Below are 22574 nucleotides of genomic sequence, written 5' to 3'. Positions count from 1 at the left end.
TTTTACTGGAGGATAATTGCTTTATAGTGCTGTGATGGTCTTTTCTTTTTCCTGTTCCTCAGACTAATTTCAGTTGACCTTTTTCAAAATTTGGTGATTCTTCTGATAATTCAGATCTGCTGTTGAGCCCCCTAGTGTATTATTTTTTATTTCATTTATTACTCTTTTCAAGTCTTGAAGTTCTATTTGATTCTTTTTTAAATAATTTTTTATCACTTTATCAATAGTGTGAGACATTGTTCTTATACTTTCTTTTAATTCTTTAGACATGATTTTTTTTAAAGTTCTTTGTCCACATATAAAATAACTGATTTGATATCTTTGCTTGGTAAGTCCAATGTTTGGGCTTTCTCATAGGCAGGTTCTGTTGACTCTCACCGCCCCCCCCCCACCCCCACCATGTATGGGTCATACTTTCCATTTCTTTGCATGTCTCCTAATTTTTAATTGAAATTTAAAAGTAATATAATGCAGCAAGTCTGAAAATCAGGTTCCCTACTCCTTCTTAGGGTCTGTTGTTGCTGGTGATGTTTCTATTTTTAAGAGACTTTATTGGACTAATTTAATGACTTTTCATGGGCTAATTTTGTTATATGTGACTACTGACATCTGTTCAGTTACTTCAGTTCAGTTCAGTTGCTCAGTGGTGTCCGACTCTTTGTGACCCCATGAATTGCAGCATGTCAGGCCTTCCTGTCCATCATCAACTCCCGGAGTTTACCCAAACTCATGTGCATCGAGTCAGTGATGCCATCCAGCCATCTCAACCTCTGTTGTCCCCTTCTCCTCCTGCCCCCAATCCCTCCCAGCATCAGGGTCTTTTCCAGTGAGTCAACTCTTCACATGAGGTGGCCAAAGTATTGGAGTTTTAGCTTTAGCATCAGTCCTGCCAATGAACACCCAGGACTGATCTCCTTTAGGATGGACTGGTTGGACCTCCTTGCAGTCCAATGGACTCTCAAGAGTCTTCTCCAATACCACAGTTCAAAAACATCAATTCTTTGGTGCTCAGCTTTCTTCACAGTCCAACTCTCACATCCATACATGACCGCTGGAAAATCCATAGCCTTGACTAGACAGACCTTTGTTGGCAAAGTAATATCTCTCCTTTTCAAGATGCTGTCTAGGTTGGTCATAACTTTCCTTCCAAGGAGTAAGCATCTTTTAATTTCATGACTGCAGTCACCATCTGCAGTGATTTTGGAGCCCAAAAAAATAAAGTCTGACACTGTTTCCACTGTTTCCCCATGTATTTCCCATGAAGTGATGGGACCAGATGCCATGATCTTTGTTTTCTGAATGTTGAGCTTTAAGCCAACTTTTTCAATTTCCTCTTTCACTTTCATCAAAAGGCTTTTTAGTTCCTCTTCACTTTCTGCCATAAGGGTGGTGTCATCTGCATATCTGAGGTTATTGATATTTCTCCCGGCAATCTTGATTCCAGCTTGTGTTTCTTCCCGTCCAGCGTTTCTCATGATGTACTCTGCATATAAGTTAAATAAGCAGGGTAACAATATACAGCCTTGACGTACTCCTTTTCCTATTTGGAACCAGTCTGTTGTTCCATGTCCAGTTCTAACTGTTGCTTCCTGACCCGCATATAGGTTTCTCAAGAGGCAGGTCAGGTGGTCTGGTATTCCCATCTCTTCCAGGATTTTCCACAGTTTATTGTGATCCTCACAGTCAAAGGCTTTGGCATAGTCAATAAAGCAGAAATAGATGTTTTTCTGGAACTCTCTTGCTTTTTTGATGATCCAGCAGATGTTGGCAATTGGATCTCTGGTTCCTCTGCCTTTTCTAAAACCAGCTTGAACATCTGGAAGTTCACAGTTCACGTATTGTGGAAGCCTGGCTTGGAGAATTTTGAGCATTACTTTACTAGCGTGTGAGATGAGTGCAATTGTCTGGTATTTTGAGCATTCTTTGGCATTGTCTTTCTTTGGGATTGGAATGAAATGTGACCTTTTCCAGTCCTGTGGCCACTGCTGAGTTTTCCAAATTTGCTGGGATATTAAGTGTAGCACTTTCACAGCATCATCTTTCACGATTTGAAAGAGCCCCACTGGAATTCCATCACCTCCACTAGCTTTGTTTGTAGTGATGCTTTCTAAGGCCCACTTGACCTCACATTCCAGGATGTCTGGCTCTAGGTGAGTGATCACACCATCAGGATTATGTGTGTTGTGAAGATCTTTTTTGTACAGTTTTCTGTGTATTCTTGCCACCTCTTCTTAATATCTTCTGCTTCTGTTAGGTCCCTACCATTTCTGTCCTTTATCGAGTCCATCTTTGCACGAAATGTTCCCTTGGTATTTCTAATTTTATTGAAGAGATCTCTAGTCTTTCCCATTCTGTTGTTTTCCTCTATTTCTTTGCAGTAATTGCTGAAGAAGGGTTTCTTATCTCTCCTTGCTATTCTTTGGAACTCTGCATTCAGATGCTTATATCTTTCTTTTTCTCCTTTGCTTTTTGCTTCTCTTCTTTTCACAGCTATTTGTAAGGCCTCCTCAGACAGCCATTTTACTTTTTTGCATTTCTTTTCCTTGTGGATGGTCTTGATCCCTGTCTCCTGTAGAATGTCACAAACCTCAGTCCATAGTTCATCAGGCACTCTGTCTATCAGATCTAGTCCCTTAGTGTCTAATCTATTTGACACTTCCACTGTATAATCATAAGGGATTTGATTTAGGTCATACCTGAATGGTCTAGTGGTTTTCCCCACTTTCTTTAATTTCAGTTTGAATTTGGCAGTAAGGTGTTCATGATCTGAGCCACAGTCGGCTTCCGGTTTTGTTTTTGCTGACTGTATAGAGTCTCTCCATCTTTGGCTGCAAAGAATATAATCAATCTGATTTTGCTTTTGACCATCTGGTAATGTCCATGTGTAGAGTCTTCTCTTGTGTTGTTGGAAGAGGGTGTTTACTATGACCTTAGTGGTCAGCTAGTGATTGTACAGGGATTTTCCTAAGTGCCCAGAACCAGTATATCTTCCAGCCTTTGTCAAGGGTTTTTTTTTGGTGTGTTGAAACTTACCTTCAACATTCCTTGCAGCGCTTCATAGTTGTCAAGAAATGAAAGATTAGGGCCTTCCAAAGTCTTCCCTAGGCATTCATAAAGCCATGCACATACATACGGCCTTACAGATTTGCAGGAATATCTCAGTGCTTTTCTAAGTGTCCTAATGGACATCTCATTCTCCCGTTCTTTTGGTCAAGCTTTTTGTCAGCCCCAACTGATAATCCTGCCTTAGAGAGCTTCACCACTAAACATTTGCCACTGTCGTGGTTTTTTGGTTTTGATTTGGTTTAATTTTTGACCAGTGCTTTGGAGATAGGACTGTTCACACAGAGCAGCCTCTGATTTAGGTCAAATAAAACAAACCCAGAGATCAGAGGTTTTCAGAGACAGTTCTCTGAGGGTGAAGCTTTTGTAGAATTCCAAATGCTTTGTGCCCCTTCCAGTGTTAGGCTGCTGGCTTTCACAGCTACTTTAGTTGCGAAGCTATTGGTTTGCAAAACTGCTGAAAAACTGAGATTAAGATGGGGGAAGCTAAAATGTCAGAATTTGTTGTTCTGATATTCAGCCATTTTTCTTGAATAAACGCTTTTTTGGTTGTTGTATCCCCTGAAGAAGGGATAGGCTAACCATTCCAGTATTCTTGGGCTTCCCTGGTGGCTCAGACAGTAAAGAATCGCCTGCAATGCAGGAGACCTGGGCTGGATTCCTGGGTTGGGACGATCCCCTGGAGAAGGGAATGGCTACCCATTCCAGTATTCTGGCCTGGAGAATTCCATGGACAGAGGAGCCTGGCAGGCTATAGTCCATGGGGTCAGAAAAGTCAGACATGACTGAGTGGCTTTCACTCACTTAAGCCTTTTGTTAACATCCAGAGTTTTGAAGAAGTTGATTTTGCCAGTGCTGTCATTAGTTTTATGAAAGAATGGAAAGTCCTTAATCAGTCATCTTGGAAGTGCCTCTCTATGATGACTTTTAAAGTACTTTGTAAATTATCTGGCTTTTTCTAATTACTCTGCAAGAACAGTTTCATGCCTTAGCTTACTACAGTACCCAGAAACAGAAGTCAAGAATCAGTTTTATGTTTGTATCAATCCCAGATAGTAGACCATATACTAGCTTCATAAAGTATTATAATGTTGTACATAAAAGGTAAGTAAAGAATTTTTCTGCTCTTGCTATAATTCTGAAGTAAATACCTATAGAAAACTGTAGAAACTGTATACTTTAGTGTTCAAATTTTCTGTATCAGTAAATTGGTATGAAAAAAGTCAGTTATTTCTTTTCTTAGAATTTAACAGTCCTTATTGTAGAAATACGTCTTATTCACTGAAATATGTTTTGGCTGTTGATTTTTATAGTTGATGATTAAAAATAAAATCAAAAGTCAAGAACGCTTTTAGACTCATTCGTAATCAGTCAGTAACAGGATGGTTTAAAATTACTTATCAGAGGATTTTAAGGGACATGCCTGACCCTTAGCCATTTTTAACTAGATGAAGTTTGACTTTGGTACTTTGTCATTGCAGTCTGTCTCCTTTCTGAAGATCTATTATCCTACTTTATAGATTTTTATTGTACTTTATTTTTCCTTTTAGTTGGAGATTAAATCAAAATATTGATTCATTTTAGGATTATGCCTTAAAGAATGGTCTTTTAAGAAGAAATGCATTTGGTTGAATGATAAGTAAGCAGTAGAATTGTTTTAAGAGTAGCCCTAGGCCAGGATTGTTACCTATAAAATGGAGTGTTCTTTGTACTCTATCTACTCTAACTTCTCTGAATTCTTAAACTTTTTTGTTCATGGGAGCAATTTTCTCAGGCCTTTTTAGTTGCCTCACTGCTGCCTGAGAGAGTTAGAAAAATATGATGACCCTAGAATAAGTGAAGCCTGGATATAATGGTTTTAACCCTTGTATATCACTGAAATATTTAATAGGATGAAATGAGCACATCTTGTTCATAAACAAATGATTATTGATCAAGTTATGTAGACAAATGATATACAAAGAAGTGTTTTATGCTGTTGATATGAAAATGCCTAAGTATATTAATTAGTTAAAACAGACATCTCTTTTTTTGAAAACAGTAGAAGAAGATATAATGGAAAAGAAAATCACCAAACGACCTTCTGAACAACCTTTGCCTTATGTTGCTCCTCTCTCTCCTAAGCAACCCAAAATAATAGTGCATCCCTCTGAAGGTAAACAGTAGTTACATGTTGCAAGATTGGAAAGAAAAGTCATTCTGCTATCACTTATGTATGCTGTTGAGTGTTGGTGTTGGGAATAGGGGAGTATATTTCCCAACTGCCAAATCCGTTTGGCAGTTAGCTATTTATTACTTTGGCAGCTTTGTTGAGCACTTCATTCCCTTAAGAAATGCACAGTTGTCATTTCTCCTTAGATTAAAGAAAAACAATTATAGCAGCAATTCCCATTCAGCTTTGTATTGCAAAAGCTTTATAGAAAGAGGAATAGAAAAACCTAAAACATTTCTCCAGTGAAGGTTTTTTTTTTTTTTTTTTTAAGTGCCCAGGTAGTAAGCAAATGTTAGAAACCAATTGTGTAAGAACTGTATTTGTAAAAATAAATGTTTTAGTGAAGTGTTCATAGTCTTGGTGGCAAGACTGGCAAAGGTTATTTATGAGAAAAATAGATGATGTCATTAGAATCAATTTGGATTTCAGGACAGTGAAATCAAGAAGGGGATAGCCATGTGCTTTGTGTTAGAGGTTTGTAGTTCATTACACCATGGCTTAAGTAAACTATTGTTGCCAATTTAGGGGATTTTTGACATTTTAGTAGTATTCAAACTGTAAGTCTGTTGAAGATAATTGCCTCTGTCTTTTTTCTTATTGCCTTCGTATTTTTTTTTTTTTTCTTGTAGAGGAAGTATTACCTTCTGAGGAAGATGGCATGGCCAAAAAGGAAAAGCTTTCTGAAGAGTCCAAGAAGTCACCACTTAGTTCAGCAAATTCTTTGAGTCCTGCCAGAAAAAATCCTATAAGCACTCATACTCCAGTCTCCATGAATGGTTCTCAAAGTATGCCATGCACCTCAAGCCTCAAAGTAGTGGAGACCAAATCACCTATCAAGAGTAGTCAGCTTGAAGTTGAATTGGAAGTGCAGAGGGAAAGTGAAGGTATTTTCCAAAACAATGATTCTCGTCTGATGGGTTTGTCTTTCCCCTTAAGGTTCCTATGCCCCACATCATCCCCTGAGAGTTTATCACATTGAAGAAATTGTCAAAATTGAGGAGGTAAGAGTCCTCCCCTTCACATCATTGTCAGGGCCAAGCTGCTGCAGATGATCTAATCCTCATGGCATTACAGAACTGTTTCTGGGGATCTGGATCACCAATCATGTTTCTGATAGAGACTTCTTTATTTTATTGGTTTTCATTCCATTGTAGTTTCTCATTTCCTTGGATACTGTCTGGACTCACAAACCTCGTATGACTCTGAGGCCTGGAAGGATGCACTCCCTCTTCATTCTGATGTGCTCCCTTCCTTGTCCCTCTTGAGACCTTTCCTGGCCCCAGCCTGTACTTGGCTCCCAGATCTAGGCTCTGGCATCCTGTTGCTGCAGCCATTTCCCTGTTTTCCACACTCTCAGTCATTCCCTCACACCGACCAGGAGAACATGATGTGTATAAACTGTACAGCATCCTACCACTCATTTAGAAAGAGCCAGAACAGCCTTCCACGTGCAAAGATAGCTCTATCCTGTACCCTTTTAAAGATTAAGGATGTTGGGGTGGAGGGAATAAGTGTTTTGTCTTTTTTCACCAGATAGGCATTTAGGCAAGGTTGAGGAATAAAGGAAGTAGGAATCAACTCACTCCCTTGTCTTTTATCATGGATATCATCTGTACACATGCTGTGACACATTTAATATTGTCACTCCCATCTCATATACCCCATATAGATTGTCCCTGGGTTTGGAGTGATTTTTGTAAAGAATCTAAAGATAGGTGTTCATTTTATAAAAGGGTAGTGTATTGTAAGTTTTTAGATATTTTCACTATATGAGCTTATGAAGATAGGCCTTCTTAGAAGAATGCTCTAAAGGTTACTTCTAATGCTGAATCTCACTTCCAAATGTATATCTAACACTACCATGCCAAAGTAGCCTGTTTTGGGGTTTGAGGATGCCAGCTTCTAGTCTTCCTAGGTGTGGAAAGACTTAATAGTAATAACGTTACTTAATAGTAATAAACTCATCATCATCTTCATTACCATCTGATATTATGTGCCAGCACATAATATTTTACATTGCTTCATGCATTACATATTTACAACAGTTTCTCGAGATGTAGGTGGTGGTAAACATTTTCAGGTGAGAAATCTGAGAAGTCGCTTAACTAAGGTCTCCCAACTAGAAAGTGGCTTGGCCAGTCCAGGCACTCTGACTCCAAGGCTGTATGTACAACTTCAGAGAATAGGTAAGCATTTCACTTTATTTTCTTTAAGGTGTTGGAACTGTTACTTACAGCTGAGTCTACCTTTATTTCTGATGATGCTCACACAACCTCCTGCCCTGCCCCACCCCAATATTTGAATGAAACAAATTGTTGATTTTTATTAAATGAAAGAAATTCAGTATCATCTGGGATAAAATCAAGTCACTTTCATTTCATTTATACCAGAAATATTTACTGATCGCCTAGTGTATATAAGACAGAGCCATTAAGGAGAAGAGTGTGACTGGACTTTAATTATTTTTCATATAATTATGTGAATAATACTACTAATGTAATGTTTATAACCTTCTCTGATTGTCTTGAAGATATGGGCCCAATTAAAGTATTTTTCCATGGTAGATTAGAGATAGGTGGGCTCATAGCTGTTTTATTTTTAATACAAAATTATAATTTTATACCAGAAATCCTATTTTTACATTAAGACATAACCCATACCAGATTCTGATGACAGAAACAAAAAATCCCACAAATATATGTTAATTTAGAGGTATGATTAGCTTTGCCAGTAATTTTTTAAATATTAAATTGAGTCTTTCTTGAGTTAAAGGAAAAGACTTTTCTGTCTGAATTGTTAGACTGCCTCAGGCATGACGTGGTCTGTATCATCATCACTTTTACTCGAGTTGATACAACCTAGCAGCGTTTCTTGGTAGACCACCATTTTTATTTCTGACAAGTAGAAAGTAGGATGTGAGTGAAGTGAAGTCACTCAGTCATGTCCGACTCTTTGCGACCCCCATGGGCTGTATAGCCTACCAGTTCCTCTGTCCATGGGATTTTCCATGCAAGGGTACTGGAGTGGGTTGCCATTTCTTTCTCAAGGAGAAAGTAGGATAGATTTTAGTAAAGAATTTTTATTTCACATCAAAGTTATAATATTTAAAAAGAAAATATATAAAATTCTAAGCTACACCAAAAATTTACCATTGCAAGTTCTTACATCTTCTGTTTTCTTTGCCCTTTCCTTGGGTGAATACCCAGAATACTTCTCCCTAAAATGGCTAGAGCACAGATGACAGGAAAGAAAATGTTCACTTTTGGGTAATTCACACACACAAAAAGATCAAATTTGTGTTGATGGTCTTTGTTTAGAGAAACAAATCTTCCTAGCAAAGCACCAAACCCACTTCTGTTATCGTATACTAACTTTAGAGAGTCAGGCACTCTGGTTAAGGAAACGAATATGTGTCTGGACAGAAAGAAATTTTGAGTACAACTTAGTGAATAGCAAAACTATAACTTTTTGAGGTATGAGCACTTAAATTATTTCATGTTTTGATTTCTTTTTAAATATATAAACCTTCAACCAAAATATCTATCACTATGCAGTAAAATTTGAAAGAGGTATTCCGTATAATGTTAAAGTTGCTTCTGACCTAAGTACAAAATAATCTTGTTTTCTTCAAAATTCAAGTAAGCATTTAAGCCTTGAGAGACAGGAGTTTAAAGAATAAATTGATGCTAAAAATAATCTTTATTGAATACATGGGACAGATTCAGTGAAAGAACTAATTTGGTTCTCAAGAGATAATATGGTTTATTGAAAATTTATTGATTAAAGTGAATTAAAACAATTATAAAACTCTAAATTTTTTGGATTTTCATTGCAATTACCTAGTAAAAGACTCAAACCTAATCTTGAGTCTTCTCAAGAGGAGGAAGATTGAGAGAAATTCTTCAAAATACTTAAAGGAAGGGAGCAATAGGTTAGCTTAGATTAACCTTGATTTAACCTAAGTTACAGGTCTTTTTCTGTATTTGCCTGTGGTCAAAGAGGCCTTGGATTGTTTGGTCTGTATCATGATCTTTGAAACTCTAGGGTACATTCTGAAGTTGCTTTTGTTGTTTGGAGGAGGTCAAGTGGGACATTCTTGGGTAGCTATCCTCAGGTCATCTTTATCTAGGCTTTCACTAAATTTTACCTTTGAAATCCTGGGTCCATGCTGGGGTACTTCACAGAACATTCCAGGAATGATAAAATTATTCCTTGCTTAACATCTTTTCTTTCAGGATAATGATCAGGTCAAGTATGATTTGTCTTTTTCCCCCCCAGTTGAAGCTCCAAGTTATATAGCTGTACCTGACCCCAGTGTCCTGAAGCAAGGCTTCTCTAAGGACCCTGAAACCTGGTCTGTGGATGAAGTGATACAGTTTATGAAACATAAAGATCCTCAGAAGTCAGGCCCCCTTGCTGACCTCTTCAGGCAACATGTAATGTATCTTTTGATCCAGTTTTCCTAATGTAATGAGTTTGAATTATCTCTCTGCAGGCCCTTCAGTTGGTTACTGATTAGTGTGGATGGTGGGGGAACCCTATCAACTGATTTTCCCATATTTGAGAGAGTTCACTTTGCCCAAAGTTAGATCCTTAAAGGATAGAGGCTGGATCTGTGCTTTAAATGGGTACCCAAGTCCCTAACATACTTACACGTCTTTGAGTTCTCAAGAGAAGATGATTCAGCATGGCCACTCTCAGGTGTATTCTTGTTTGTAAGACCAGCTACAAAGATCCTCCTCCCCACCTGCTCCCTGCTTGGCCCTGGGATTGTGAGTAGGAGGGAATGACCACCTTTATAACATGGTGTCCTTCTTATGATGCCCGATGAATCCATTAACTGTATAAGATTAAGTGCAGCTTTATTTTAAATAGGAACTCAGGAAAATCAAACATACTTCCAAAACATAAATTGTTTTATTAAGCAAATAAATAGTATTAGGAGGATACCTTGTGTCTGTTAAATAATGTTTATAGTCTTTTCTGACATATCAAATTCATGACCAAATGTATCCTTTTGTATCCTTTTTCATATTGTAAGAAAATCAGTAATATGTTTTAGCATCTAATTAGCTTCACATAATTAAGTGAATAGCTTTCAACATAAAGACAACACCGTTTAGCACATTTACAGTTTGCATTAATGCTGACATACATTCCCAGCCTTTCTAAGAAAGTTAATGACTGTCTGAAATTCATTTCTACAATTCATAGTTTTCTATCTACCATTTGTCATAGATATGTGGTATTATATTCAACACATAGTTTTTAAAATCAGATAGTTTGATGCTAAAGGCCATTCTTCAAAGATACTAGGTTAAGTTTACTTTTTCTTAAAATTTGAAGTGAATTTAGAAATGTTCAAATGATGTTTCACATAAGTTATGTTTTTAATAGTTTTTAATAATAAATGCATATTCAGAGAATATATATTGAGAATGTACAGCTACTCTCTATTTACATGTTCTTATATGTAAGTAACTTGACAAAATGTGAAATCAGTGCTAATAATTATAATTTATTTCTCTCTGTAGGAAATTGATGGGAAGGCTCTGCTACTACTCAAAAGTGATGTGATTATGAAGTATATGGGGCTGAAATTGGGGCCAGCCTTAAAGTTATGTTATTATATTGAAAAACTTAAAGAAGGAAAATATAATTGAAAAAATATATAAGTTTAGATTAGACATAATTTTCAGTTGTTTTGATAACTTTTAATGTAAAAGTATTTTTATTCTCATAGCAATTTTTGTTTTGTAGACAGTTCCTCTAAAACTACATTTTATCCAGAATTGCAGAACTCTATTATAAGTCCGGTCTACTTCTTTAAAAGCCATTAACATGTTAGTATTAGCATATTCAAATTGGCAGTTCTTTATCTGTTTATTATTTTATTGTAGAGTTTACAAATACACTTCATGCAGGAAACAAAGAAACACCTTTGATTTTGGTTAATGTATATATGTAAAACCAAAACAGCTAAATCCCAAAGGGGAAAGTATCAGGGACTGACAGGCTCTCTAATGAAATTCACGCGAAGTTTTCCTTAGAAGAGAATTTAAAGATGCAACTATAGATATCATCTCTTTCTCAAATACTTTGTCTGTTACTGCAATGTTCTGTTCGTGTTCTATCAATTTCCCGAAAGGGAATAGCCATATAAATTATCTTCCTTTTGTTACTATTTCTCTATATGTTGTATTTGTTAATATTTAAAGAAAAAACAAGCTTATAAACTTTCTTAAAGTGTTTTTATCAGTTTTTGATGAATTTTGAACAATTATAGAGTAGTTGTTCTATGCAGGAGATATTATACTACAAGGGTGGTTTGATGGAGTCCAATTAAATTTTTTCAATGAAATACCTGTTATTTCTAAACTTTACATATTTTCTCCAAGCTTAGACATTTAACTTGGGATTCTTTCCCACATCTTTATATGAAGAAGACTATCCCTTCTCCAGTGGATGTTCCCAACCCAAGAATCGAACCGGGGTCTCCTGCATTGCAGGCGAAGTCTTTACCAACTTAGCTATCAGGAAAGCCCTTACATGAAGACACCTGTGCCCAAATTTTAAAATATATATATTTTATTGTCTATGTTTATTCCTCATATGAATTCAATACTGTATTTATATATTATTCTATACTTGTAGGTATTCAAACAAGTTAACCTGTTCTTTTTGAATTTAATATGGCACTTTGCATTGCCACAGAGGTAATGGTGAACTATTTATATAGTTGGATGTTTTTATTCTGAAAAAATATTTGCATCATTTGCTATCACTAGTACCTCTCATCTTAGTCTTCAGGGGATAAGAAACAATCCACAGATTGGTTTCCATACAGGGAAGTTCTCTGTCCTATGCAATGTTGTTAGTTAATTTGCTTAGTTCTGAGCCATTTATTCTGCTAAATTTTGGAAGATGCATTAATTCTGACTTATCGTTTTGGGTTTTATTTTTAAAGTTAGAACTTTTGAGGGGAAATGGTGCTATATGTTAATTGTTATTACTTTGTACAACTTTGGTGTAATGTTTATAAGCTATGAGAATCTGTGCTAAAAGTATTAGCCATTTGTTATAAATGCCAATAAAATGTACACCAGGGGCAAGAATGTACATTTTCTTTTTTAGAAAACCAAATGTACTTTATATGAGAATGCTACTATTTAAAGGGTGGTTTCATCTATGTTATTCACTTTGTGTTTTAAGACAAAAATTCTAATTTAAACTGTCTTCTCTCAAATTGTTTGTGTGAAGATGCTGTGCCCAGTTAAACAGTCCTCAGGTGTTTGTATAAATACTGTTTTACAGTCTTCAGATTTTAAAATATAATAAAGTTAAATAACCTCAGTTAATGTGAAGCCTCAGATTTGATTTTACTTGCTTTTACCACATCATATTAATGTATGAATCAGTTACAGTTGAAAAAGAAGTACTCTAGTAAGTTTGTGTTTTTATGTGTCTAAATACTTGGTTTTAGCACTTGGCCTAATTCTACTGGTAAACAGATTCTTAGGAGCAAAGGGCTTATCTTTTGCAAGGGCCTTAAATGAGACTCCAGGGAGGCAGTAAGAAGTTAAATCAATGAGCTTTATCTGTACTCAAAGCTTTTGTTACTTTGGTGATGATGCAAGCATGCTAGAAAATGGCAGTGCCCCCCAGATCCCTCATCTCACCAGAGTTTATGACCTGTGCTTTTTTTTTTATGGCTGTGCTTTTGCTGCTGGGGGCCAGAAGCTATACTGCTACTCAGCCTTCAACTCTCCCAACTTATGTGCTGGAAAAGCCCTGGAGGCTCAGGGTTGTGGTTGAATCACCTTCAAGATTCGATCCCTCAGCCCACCTGTCCCAGGAGCTGGTGCCTTGGAATCCAGAAACTTATCACTGTTCATTGGAGATGACCAGGCCCCAGCTGAGGCTCCAGGGATGATAATCTCAAGTAACTGGAGTAGCGGGTGTCAATTTTCACTGTGTGGTTTGTAAATTTTTGTCCAGGGACTATCATGCCATGTTAGCGTGGTTTACCTGTGAACTTAATTAATTAATCTGTGCTCTAGTTTTCCCTCTCAGTCCATCCTTCAACCTCCTGTAAGGAGCAGGACTCTGCAACTTGAGCACCAAAGCCCTCTGGACACATCGAGCATTTGCTTTCTGATTTTTGTCTTTGTAACTTCTATGATTGGAGAGTCTTATAGTACATGGTCCAGAGTAGAATTTCTCAGACTCTAAATTGGGACTATCTCTATAAGCATAAAAAAGCCATCAGTTCAGTTCAGTTGCTGAGTCAAGTTTCACTCTTTGTGAACCCATGGACTGCTGCACGCCGTGCTTCCCTGTCCATCACCAACTCCTGGAGCTTACTCAAACTCTTGTCCATCAAGTCGGTGATGCCATTCAACCAGCTCATCCTCTGTTGTCCCCTTCTGCTCCCGCCTTCAATCTTTCCTGGCATCAGGGGCTTTTCCAGTGAGTTAATTCTTCGCATTAGGTGGCCAAAGTATTGGAGTTTCAGCTTCAGCATCAGTCCTTCCAATGAATATTCAGGACTGATTTCCTTTAGGATTGACTGGTTTGAACTCCTTGCAGTCCAAGGGACTCTCAAGAGTCTTCTCCAACACCACGGTTCAAAAGCATCAATTCTTCTGCGCTCAGCTTTCTTTATAGTCCAACTCTCACATCCATACCTGACTACTTCAAAAACCATAGCTTTGACTAGATGGACCTTTGTCAGCAAAGTAGCCTCTGCTTTATAATATGCTGTTTAGGTTGGTGATAGCTTTTCTTCCAAGGAGCAAGCCTCTTTTAATTTCATGGCTGCAGTCACCGTCTGCAGTGATTTTGGAGCCCAAGAAAATAAAAGTCTGTCACTTTCCATTGTTTCCCCATCTATTTGCCATGAAGTGATGGGACCAGATGCCATGATCTTAGTTTTCTGAATGTTGAGTTTTAAGCCAACTTTTTCATTCTCTTTCACCTTCATCAAGAGGCTCTTTAGTACCTCTTCACTCTGCCATAAGGGTGGTGTCGTCTGCATATCTGAGATTATTGATATTTCTCCTGGCAATCTTGATTCCAGTTTGTGCTTCATCCAGCCCGGCATTTCACATGATGTACTCTGCATATAAGTTAAATAAGCAGGGTGACAGTATACAGCCTTGATGCATTCCTTTCCCAATTGGGAACCAGTCTGTTGTTCCATGTCTGGCCCTAATTGTTGCTTCTTGACTTGCATACACATTTCTCAGGAGGTAGGTCAGGTGGTCTGGTGTTCCCATCTCTTTCAGAATTTTCCACAGTTTGTCGTGATCTACACAGTCAAAGGCTTTGGTGTAGTCAATAAAGCAGAAGTAGATGTTTTTCTGGAACTCTCTTGCTTTTTTGACGATCCAGTGGATGTTGGCAAATTGACCTCTGGTTCCTCTGCCTTTTCTGCATGCAGCTTGAACATCTGGAAATTCATGATTCGTGTACTATTGAAGCTTGTCTTGGAGAATTTTAAGCATTACTTTGCTAGCATGTGAAATTAGTGCCAATTGTGTGGTAGTTTGAACATTCTTTGGCATTGCCTTTGTGTGGGATTGGAATGAAAACTGACCTTTTCTAGTCCTGTGGCCACTACTAAGTTTTCCAAATTTGCTGGCATATTGAGTGCAGCACTTTCACAGCATCATCTTTTAGGATTTGAAAGAGCTCAACTGGAATTCCATCACCTCTACTAGCTTTGTTTCTAGTGATGCTTCTTAAGGCCTACTTGACTTCGCATTCCAGGATGTCTGGCTCTAGGTGAGTGAGCACACTATCGTGGTTATTTGGGTCATAAAGATCTTCTTTGCATAGTTCTTCTGTGTATTCTTGCCACCTCTTAATATCCTTTGATTCTGTTAGGTCCCTACCATTTCTGTCCTTTATTGTGCCCCTCTTTGCTTGAAATGTTCCCTTGGTATCTAATTTTCTTGAAGAGATCTCTAGTCTTTCGCATGCTATTGTTTTCTGCTATTTCTTTGCATTGATCACTGAGGAAGGCTTTCTTGTCTCTCCTTGCTATTCTTTGGAACTCTGCATTCAAATGGGTACATCTTTCCTTGTCTCCTTTGCCTTTCACTTCTCTTCTCCTCTCAGCTATTTTTAAGGCCTCCTCAGATAACCATTTTGCCTTTTTGCATTTCTATTTCTTGGGGATGGTCTTGATCACTGCCTCCTGTACAATGTCATGAACCTCCGTCCATAGTTCTTCAGGCACTCTGTCTATCAGATCTAATCCCTTAAATCTATTTGTCTCTTCCACTTTAGGTCATACCTGAATGGTCTAGTGGTTTTCCCTACTTTTTTCAATTTCAGTCTGAATTTGGCAATAAGGAGTTCATGATCTGAGCCACAGTCAGCTCCCAGTCTTGTTTCTGCTGACTATATAGAGCTTCTCCATCTTTGGTTGCAAAGAATATAAGCAATATGGTTTCGGTATTGACCATCTGGTGATGTCCATGTGGAGTCTTCTCTTGTTTTGTTGAAAGAGGGTGTTTGCTGTGATCAATGCTTGGCAAAACTCTGTTAGCCTTTGTCCTGCTTCATTTTGTGCTCCAAGGCCAAATTTGCCTGTTACTCCATGTATCTCTTGACTTCCTACATTTGCATTCCAGTCTCCAATAATGAAGAGGATATCTTTTGGGGGTTCTAGAAGGTCTTGTAGGTCTTCATAGAACCGTTCAACTTCAGCTTCTTCAGCATTACTGGTTTGGGCATAGACTTGGATTACTGTGATGTTGAATGGTTTGCCTTGGAAAAGGACTGAGATCATTCTGTCATTTTTAAGGTTGCATGCAAGTATTTTGTTGATTTGTCTCTTGTGGGCTTACTCTTCTGTTGATTATGAGGGCTACTCCACTTCTTGTTAGGGATTCTTGCCCACAGTGGTATATATAATGGTCATCTGAATTAAATTCGCCCATTCCAGTCCATTTTGGTTCACTGATTCCTAAAATGTTGATGTTCACTCTTACCGTCTCCTATTTGACCACTTCTAATTTACCTTGATTCATGGACCTAACATTCCAGATTCCTATACAATATTGCTCTTTATAGCATCATACTTTACTTCCATCATCAGTCACATCCACAACTGGACGTTGTTTTTGCTTTGGCTCCATCTCTTCATTCTTTCTGGAATTATTTCTCCACTCTTCTTCAGTATTATATTGGGCACCTACTGACCTGCAGAGTTCATCTTTCAGTGTCCTATCTTTTTGCCTTTTCAGGCTGTTCATGCAGTTCTCAAAGCAAGAATACTAAAGTGGTTTGCCATTCCCTTCTCCAGTGGACCATGTTTTGTCAGAACTGTCCACCATGACCTCTCTGTCTTGGGTGGCCCTACACAGCATGGCTCATAGTTTCATTGAGTTAGACAAGGCTGTGGTACATGTGATCAGTTTTATTAGTTTTCTTTGATCGTGGTTTTCATTCTGTCTGTCCTCTGAAGGACAAGAAGCTTATGGAAGGAAGCTTATGGAGAGACTGCCTATGGGGGAAACTGGGTCTTGTTCTGATGGGTGATGCAATGCTCAGTAAGTCTTTAATCCAATTTTCTGTTGATGGGCAGGGCTGTGTTCCCTCCCTGTTTGACCTGTGACCAAACCGTGGTGGAGGTAATGAAGATAATGGTGACCTCCTTTAAAGTCCTGTGCATGCACTGCTGCACTTAGTGCCCCTGACTCTGCAGCAGGCCACCGCTGACCCTGGAGGTGTGACACTACTCACACCTCCACTGGAGACTCCTGGACACTCAGAGGCAAGTCTGAGTCAGTCTTTTGTGGGCTCACTATTCCTTGCTCCTGGGTCCTGGTGTGCACAAGGTTTTGATTGTGCCCTCCAAGAGTCTGTTTCCCCAGTCCAGTGTTAAGTTCTGTAATCAAATCCCACTGGACTCCAAAGTAAAATTCTCTAGGGGTTCTCAGTCCCTTTGCCAGATTCTCAGGTTGGGAAATCTGTTGTGGGTCCTAGAACTTTGGCCCTGTAGGAAAACTGAAAAAAATCCCTCATCTTTATGAAAAGACTGAAAGATTTGTCATAGATGCAAACAAAGTGTGTGTGTGTGTGCATGTTTAACTAGGATTTGAAGATGTAACTATGAGCTGTGAACACTTAAAACAACTTTAAGAAAGCTGTCCCATGTCCTCCTGACAACTTTTATATCTGCAAACCAGTTACTGGATGATTCCATTTTTATTGAGCCGGGCTAATATTTTTCTCTTCATGCTGAGTAGTGTCCACTGTATGTGATCCCATGAACTGCAGTATGCCAGGGTTTCCCTGTCCTTCACTATCTCCTAGAGATTGCTCCATTTGAAACCATCAGTTCTTTGGCAGCAAGCCTCCGTTTGGTCCAACTCACATATCTGTACATGACTACTGGAAAAACCATAGCTTTGACTATATGGACCTTTGTCGGCAAAGTGATGTCTCTGCTTTTTAATACGCTGTCTAGGTTTGTCATAGCTTTTCTTCCAAGAAGCAAGCGTCTTTTCATTTCCTGCCTTCCGTCACTGTCCACGGTGATTTTGGAGCCCAAGCAAATAAAATTTGTCACTCCTTCCACTTTTTCCACATCTGTGTGCCATGAAGTGATGGGACCAGATGCCATGATCTTAGTGTTGTTTTTTTTTTTTTTTGAGGTCTTCTCTCTGGATCATGGTTTTTTCTTAATTAATTAATTTTAATTGGAGGCTAATTATTTTACAGTATTATAGTGGCTTCTGCCATACATTGACACGAATCAGCCACAGGTGTATACGTATCTCCCATCCTAAACTCCCTTCCCACCTCCCTCCCCATCGCATCCCTCAGGGTCATCCCAGTGCACCAGCCCTGAGTGCCCTGTCTCATGCATCATACCTTGACTGGTGATCTGTTTCACATATGGTAACATACATGTTTCAATGCTATTCTCTCAGATCATCCCACCCTCACCTCCCACAGAGTCCAAAAGTCTGTTCTTATCTCTGTGTCTCTTTTGCTGTTTCGCATATAGGGTCATCGTTACCATCTTTCTAAATTTCATATATATGCGTTAGTATACTTCATTGGTGTTTTTCTTTCTGACTTACTTCACTCTGTATAATAAGGTTCCAGTTTCATCCACCTCATTAGAACTGATTCAAATGTGTTCTTTTTCATAGCTGAGTAATATTCCATTGTGTATATGTACCACAGGTTTCTTATCCATTCGTCTGCCAATGGGCATCTAGGTTGCTTCCATGTCCTGGCTATTATAAACAGTGCTGTGATGAACATTGGGGTACACGTGCCTCTTTCAATTCTGGTTTCCTAAGTGTGTATGCCCAGCAGTGGGATTGCTGAGTTGTATGGAAGTTCCACTTCCAGTTTTTTAAGGAATGTCCACACTGTTCTCCATAGTGGTGGTACTAGTTCGCATTCCCACCAGCAGTGTAAGAGGGTTCCCTTTTCTCCACAACCTATCCAGCATTTATTGTTTGTAGACTCTGTGATGGTGGCCATTCTCACCAGCATGAGATGGTACCTCATTGTGGTTTTGATTTGCATTTCTCTGATAATGAGTGATGTTGAGCATCTTTTCATGTGTTTGTTAACCATCTGTATGTCTTCTTTGGAGAAATGTCTGTTTAGTTCTTTGGCCCATTTTTTGATTGGATCTTTTATTTTTCTGGTATTGTGCTTCATGAGCTGCTTGTATGTTTTTGAGATTAATTCCATGTCAACTGTTCCATTTGCTATTATTTTCTCCCATTCTGAAGTCTGTCTTTTCACCTTGCTTATAGTTTCCTTCATTGTACAAAAGCTTTCAAGTTTAATTAGGTCCCATTTGTTTATTTTTGCTTTTATTTCCATTACTCTGGGAGGTGGGTCATAGAGGATCCTGCTGTGATTTATGCAGAGAGTGTTTTGCCTATGTTTTCCTCTAGGAGTTTTATAGTTTCTGGTCTTAAATTTAGATCTTTAATCCATTTTGAGTTTATTTTTGTGTATGGTGTTAGAAAGTGTTCTAGTTTCATTCTTTTACAAGTGGTTGACCAGTTTTCCCAGCACCACTTGTTAAAGAGATTGTCTTCTCCATTGTGTATGCTTGCCTCCTTTGTCAAAGATAAGGTGTCCATAGGTGCATGGATTTATCTCTGGGCTTTCTATTTTGTTCTGTTGATCTATATTTCTGTCTTTGTGCCAGTACCATACTGTCCTGATGACTGTAGCTTTGTAGCATAGTCTGAAGTCAGGAAGGTTGATTCCTCCAGTTCCATTCTTCTTAAGATTGCTGTGGCTATTTGAGGTTTTTTGTATGTCCATACAAATCGTGAAATTATTTGTTCTAGTTCTGTGAAAAATACCATTGGTAGCTTGATAGGGATTGCACTGAATCTATAGATTGCTTTGCGTAGTATACTCATTTTCACTACATTGATTCTTCTGATCCATGAGCATGGTATATTTCTCCATCTATTTGTGTCATCTTTGATTTCTTTCACCAGTGTTTTATAGTTTTCTATATATAGGTCTTTTGTTTCTTTAGGTAGATTTATTCTTAAGTGTTTTATTCTTTTCCTTGCAATGTTGAATGGAATTGTTTCCTTAATAACTCTGTTTTCTCACTGTTAGTGTATAGGAATGCAAGGGATTTCTGTGTGTTAATTTTATATCCTGCAACTTAACTATATTCATTGATTAGCTCTAGTAATTTTCTGGTGGAGTTTTTAGGGTTTTCTGTGTAGAGGATCATGTCATCTGCAAACAGTGAGAGTTTTACTTATTTTCCAATCTGGATTCCTTTTATTTCTTTTTCTTCTCTGATTGCTGTGGCTAAAACTTCCAAAACTATGTTGAATAGTAGTCGTGAGAGTGGGCACCCTTGTCTTGTTCCAACTTTAGGGGAAATGCTTTCAATTTTTCACCATTGAAGATAATCTTTATTATTCCTTTGTTTATTCCTTCTATGTGTGCTTTCTAGGGGTTTTTATCATAAATGGAAGTTGAATTTTGTCAAAGGCATTATCTGCATCTATTGAGATAATTATATGGTTTTTATCTTTCAGTTTTTTAATGTGTATCACATTGATTTATGAATATTGAAGAATCCTTGCTTCCCTAGGATAAAGCCCACTTGGTCATGATGAATGATCTTTTTAATATGTTGTTGGATTCTGTTTGCTAGAATTTTGTTGAGGATTTTTGCATCTATATTCATCAGTGATATTGGCCTGTAGGTTTTTTATTTTTTTGATTAGAAAAGATGCTTCAAATGATTTTTTTTTAAATTTACCAGTTCTAGATTTATGGCCCAGGATGTGATCTATCCTGGAGAATGTTCTGTGTGCACTTGAGAAAAAGGTGAAATTCATTGTTTTGGGGTGAACTGTCCTGTAGGTATCAATTAGGTCTAATTGGTCCATTGTATCATTTAAAGACTGTGTTTCCTTGCTAATTTTCTGTGGTTGACCTATCCATAGGTGTGAGTGGGGTAATAAAGTCTCCCACTATTGTGTTACTGTTAATTTCCCCTTTCATATGTGTTAGCCTTAGCCTTACATACTGCGATGCTCCTATGTTGGGTGCATATATGTTTATAATTGTTACGTCTTCTTGGATTGATCCTTTGATCATTATGTAGTGTCCTGATCATTATGTAGTGTCCTTCCTTCTTTGTCTCTTTTCACGGCCTTTATTTCAAGGTCTATTTTATCTGATATGAGTATTGCTACTCCTGTTTTCTTTTGGTCTCCATTTGCATGAAATATCTTTTTCCAGCCCTTCAGTTTTTGGGTCTGTGTGTGTCCCTTGTTTTGAGGTGGGTGTCTTATAGACAGCATATATAGGGGTCTTGTTTTTCTATCCATTCAGCCAGTCTTTGTCTTTTGATTGAGGCATTCAACCCATTGACATTTAAGGTAATTATTGATAAGTACGATCCCGTTGCCATTTACTTTGTTGTTTTGGGTTCGAGATTATAAACATTTTCTGTTTCCTGTCTAGAGAAGATCCTTTAGCATTTGTTGAAGAGCTGGTTCGGTGGTACTGAATTCTCTCAGCTTTTGCTTGTCTGTAAAGCTTTTGATTTCTCCTTCATATTTGAATGAGATCCTTGTTGGGTATAGTAATCTGCATTGTAGGTTTTTCTCTTTCATCACTTTAAGTATGTCCTGCCATTCCCTTCTGGGCTGAAGAGTTTCTATTGAAAGATCAGCTGTAATCCTTATGGGAATCCCCTTGTGTGTTGTTACTTTTCCCTTGCTGCTTTTGATATTTGGTCTTTGTGTTTGATCTTTGTTAATTTGATTAATATGTGTCTTGGGGTGTGTCTCCTTGGGTTTATTCTGTTTGGGACTCTCTGAGTTTCTTGGACTTGGGTGGCTATTTCCTTCCCCATTTTAGAGAAGTTTTCAACTATTACCTCTTCAAGTATTTTCTCATGCCCTTTCTTTTTGCCTTCTTCTGGGACTCCTATGATTCAAATGTTGGGGCATTTAACATTGTCCCAGAGGTCTCTGAGGTTGTCCTCATTTCTTTTAATTCTTTTTCCTTTTTTCCTCTCTGCTTTAGCTATTTCCACCATTCTATCTTCCACCTCACTTATCCTATCTTCTGCCTGTTATTCTACTGTTGGTTGCTTCCAGAGTGCTTTTGATCTTAATCATTGCATTATTCATTATTGATTGACTTTATTATTTCTTCTAGGTCCTTGTTAAACATTTCTTGCATCTTCTCAATCCTTGTCTCTATTTATCTGTAACTCCATTTTGTTTTCAAGATGTTGGATCACCTTTACTATCATTATTCTGAATTCTTTTTCTCATGGACTCCGTATCTCCTTTTCTTTTGTTCGGTTTGGTGGGCATTGATCAAGCTTCTTTACCAGCTGAATATTTCTTTGCCTTTTCATTTTGTTTAAATTTCTGTGTTTGGGGTGGCCTTTCTATAGTCTGGAAGTTTATGGTTCCTCTTTATTATGGAGCTTGCTCCCTGTGAATGGGGCTGGATTAGTGGTTTGTCAAGGTTTCTTGGTTAGGGTAACTTGCGTCTGTGTTCTGGTGAGTGGAGCAGGATCTCTTTTCTCTGCAGTGCAATGAAGTGTCCAGTAGTGAGTTTTGGGGTGTCTGTGCGTTTGGTGTGACTTTGTGCAGACTGTATTTTATTTCTTAGGACTGTGTTCCTGAGTTGCTGGAGAATTAGCACGGTATGTCTTGCTCTGGAACTTGCTGGCTCTTGCGCGGAGCTTGGTTTCAGTGTAAATATGGAGGCCTTTGGATGAGCTCTTGTCAATTAATGTTCCCTGGAT

At 38.1% G+C, this 22574-nt stretch overlaps 1 protein-coding gene across 1 annotated transcript in view; it reads left to right on the top strand.

Moving 5' to 3' along the window:
* SCML2 (Scm polycomb group protein like 2) overlaps positions 1-11796 on the top strand; it is a 120564-nt gene extending 108768 nt beyond the window's left edge. Inside the window, exons 12-15 of the mRNA XM_027534264.1 lie at positions 5105-5218; positions 5905-6159; positions 9560-9711; positions 10810-11796. Coding sequence (XP_027390065.1) covers positions 5105-5218; positions 5905-6159; positions 9560-9711; positions 10810-10938 — 650 coding nt within the window. The 3' untranslated portion in view covers positions 10939-11796. The remainder of the gene's footprint in view (positions 1-5104; positions 5219-5904; positions 6160-9559; positions 9712-10809) is intronic.
* The last annotated feature ends 10778 nt before the right edge of the window (positions 11797-22574 follow it).

This window comes from Bos indicus x Bos taurus, chromosome X (assembly GCF_003369695.1).
Source record: "Bos indicus x Bos taurus breed Angus x Brahman F1 hybrid chromosome X, Bos_hybrid_MaternalHap_v2.0, whole genome shotgun sequence".
NCBI classification, from domain to species: Eukaryota; Metazoa; Chordata; class Mammalia; order Artiodactyla; family Bovidae; genus Bos; species Bos indicus x Bos taurus.
Note: the sequence above shows the minus strand (reverse complement) of the source record. Positions and strands in the feature narration are given on the sequence as shown.